Source organism: Bison bison, unplaced genomic scaffold (assembly GCF_000754665.1).
Source record: "Bison bison bison isolate TAMUID 2011002044 unplaced genomic scaffold, Bison_UMD1.0 scf7180017487624, whole genome shotgun sequence".
Classification (NCBI taxonomy): domain Eukaryota; kingdom Metazoa; phylum Chordata; class Mammalia; order Artiodactyla; family Bovidae; genus Bison; species Bison bison.
This window is the reverse complement of record NW_011387610.1, coordinates 1-975: the sequence shown is the minus strand read 5'-3', so window position 1 is coordinate 975 and position 975 is coordinate 1. Positions and strand designations below refer to the sequence as shown.

Below are 975 nucleotides of genomic sequence, written 5' to 3'. Positions count from 1 at the left end.
TTTTGTTGTCCAGAGCCCACTGCCTCTAACAGCAAATACATACGGAAACATTTCCCTTGACCCGTGGGAGAAGCCAAGAAGGAAACTTCAACCACCACAAAGGACTATGATATGACCACAGAATACGACTATGGGGACACGACCCCATGCCAGAAAGTACAGGAGAGAGCTTTTGGGGCCCAGCTGCTGCCCCCCTTGTACTCGGTGGTGTTTGTCATTGGCCTGGTCGGCAACATCCTGGTGGTCCTGGTGCTATACAAAAGGATAAAAAAATATAATCAACATCTGCCTCCTCAACCTGGCCATTTCTGACCTTATCTTCCTCTTCACGCTGCCCTTCTGGATCGACTACAAGGTGAAGGATGACTGGATTTTCGGAGATGCCATGTGTAAGTTGCTCTTTGGGTTCTTTTTCTTGGGCTTGTACAGCGAGATCTTCTTCATCATCCTGCTGACCATCGACAGGTACCTGACTAACGTCCACCCCCAGTTTAAACGTCAGTGTTGGAACATTACCTCTGGTACTGTCACCAGCATTGTCGTCTGGGTCCTGGCCATCTTGGCTTCTGTCCCCGGCTTGTACTTTTCCAAGACCCAGTGGGAGTTCACCCACCACACCTGCAGTATTCATTTTCCTCCTGAAAGCTTCACAAAGTGGAAGCAGTTCCAGGCTCTGAAACTGAACATCATGGGCCTGGTTTTGCCTCTGCTGGTGATGATTGTCTGCTACACAGGGATTATAAAGATTCTGCTCAGAAGACCAAATGAGAAGAAGGCCAAAGCCGTGCGTCTGATTTTTGTCATCATGATCATCTTCTTTCTCTTTTGGACGCCCTACAATCTGAGTGTGTTCGTTGCCGCTTTCCAGGATTCCCTGTTCACCCGTAAGTGTGAGCAGAGCAGACAGCTGGACCTGGCCATTCAAGTGACGGAAGTGATCGCCTACACTCACTGCTGCCTCAACCCTGTGATCTA

At 49.2% G+C, this 975-nt stretch overlaps 1 protein-coding gene across 1 annotated transcript; it reads left to right on the top strand.

The window, feature by feature from the left end:
• Positions 1-70: 70 nt before the first annotated feature.
• Positions 71-970, top strand: LOC104992475 (C-C chemokine receptor type 1-like; the record flags this gene model as incomplete). Its single annotated transcript, XM_010845414.1, is given in 2 exon segments — positions 71-267; positions 269-970. Coding segments are annotated over 2 exon segments (899 nt in total), but the record flags the coding sequence as incomplete, so codon positions are not given.
• Between the last annotated feature and the right edge of the window lie 5 nt (positions 971-975).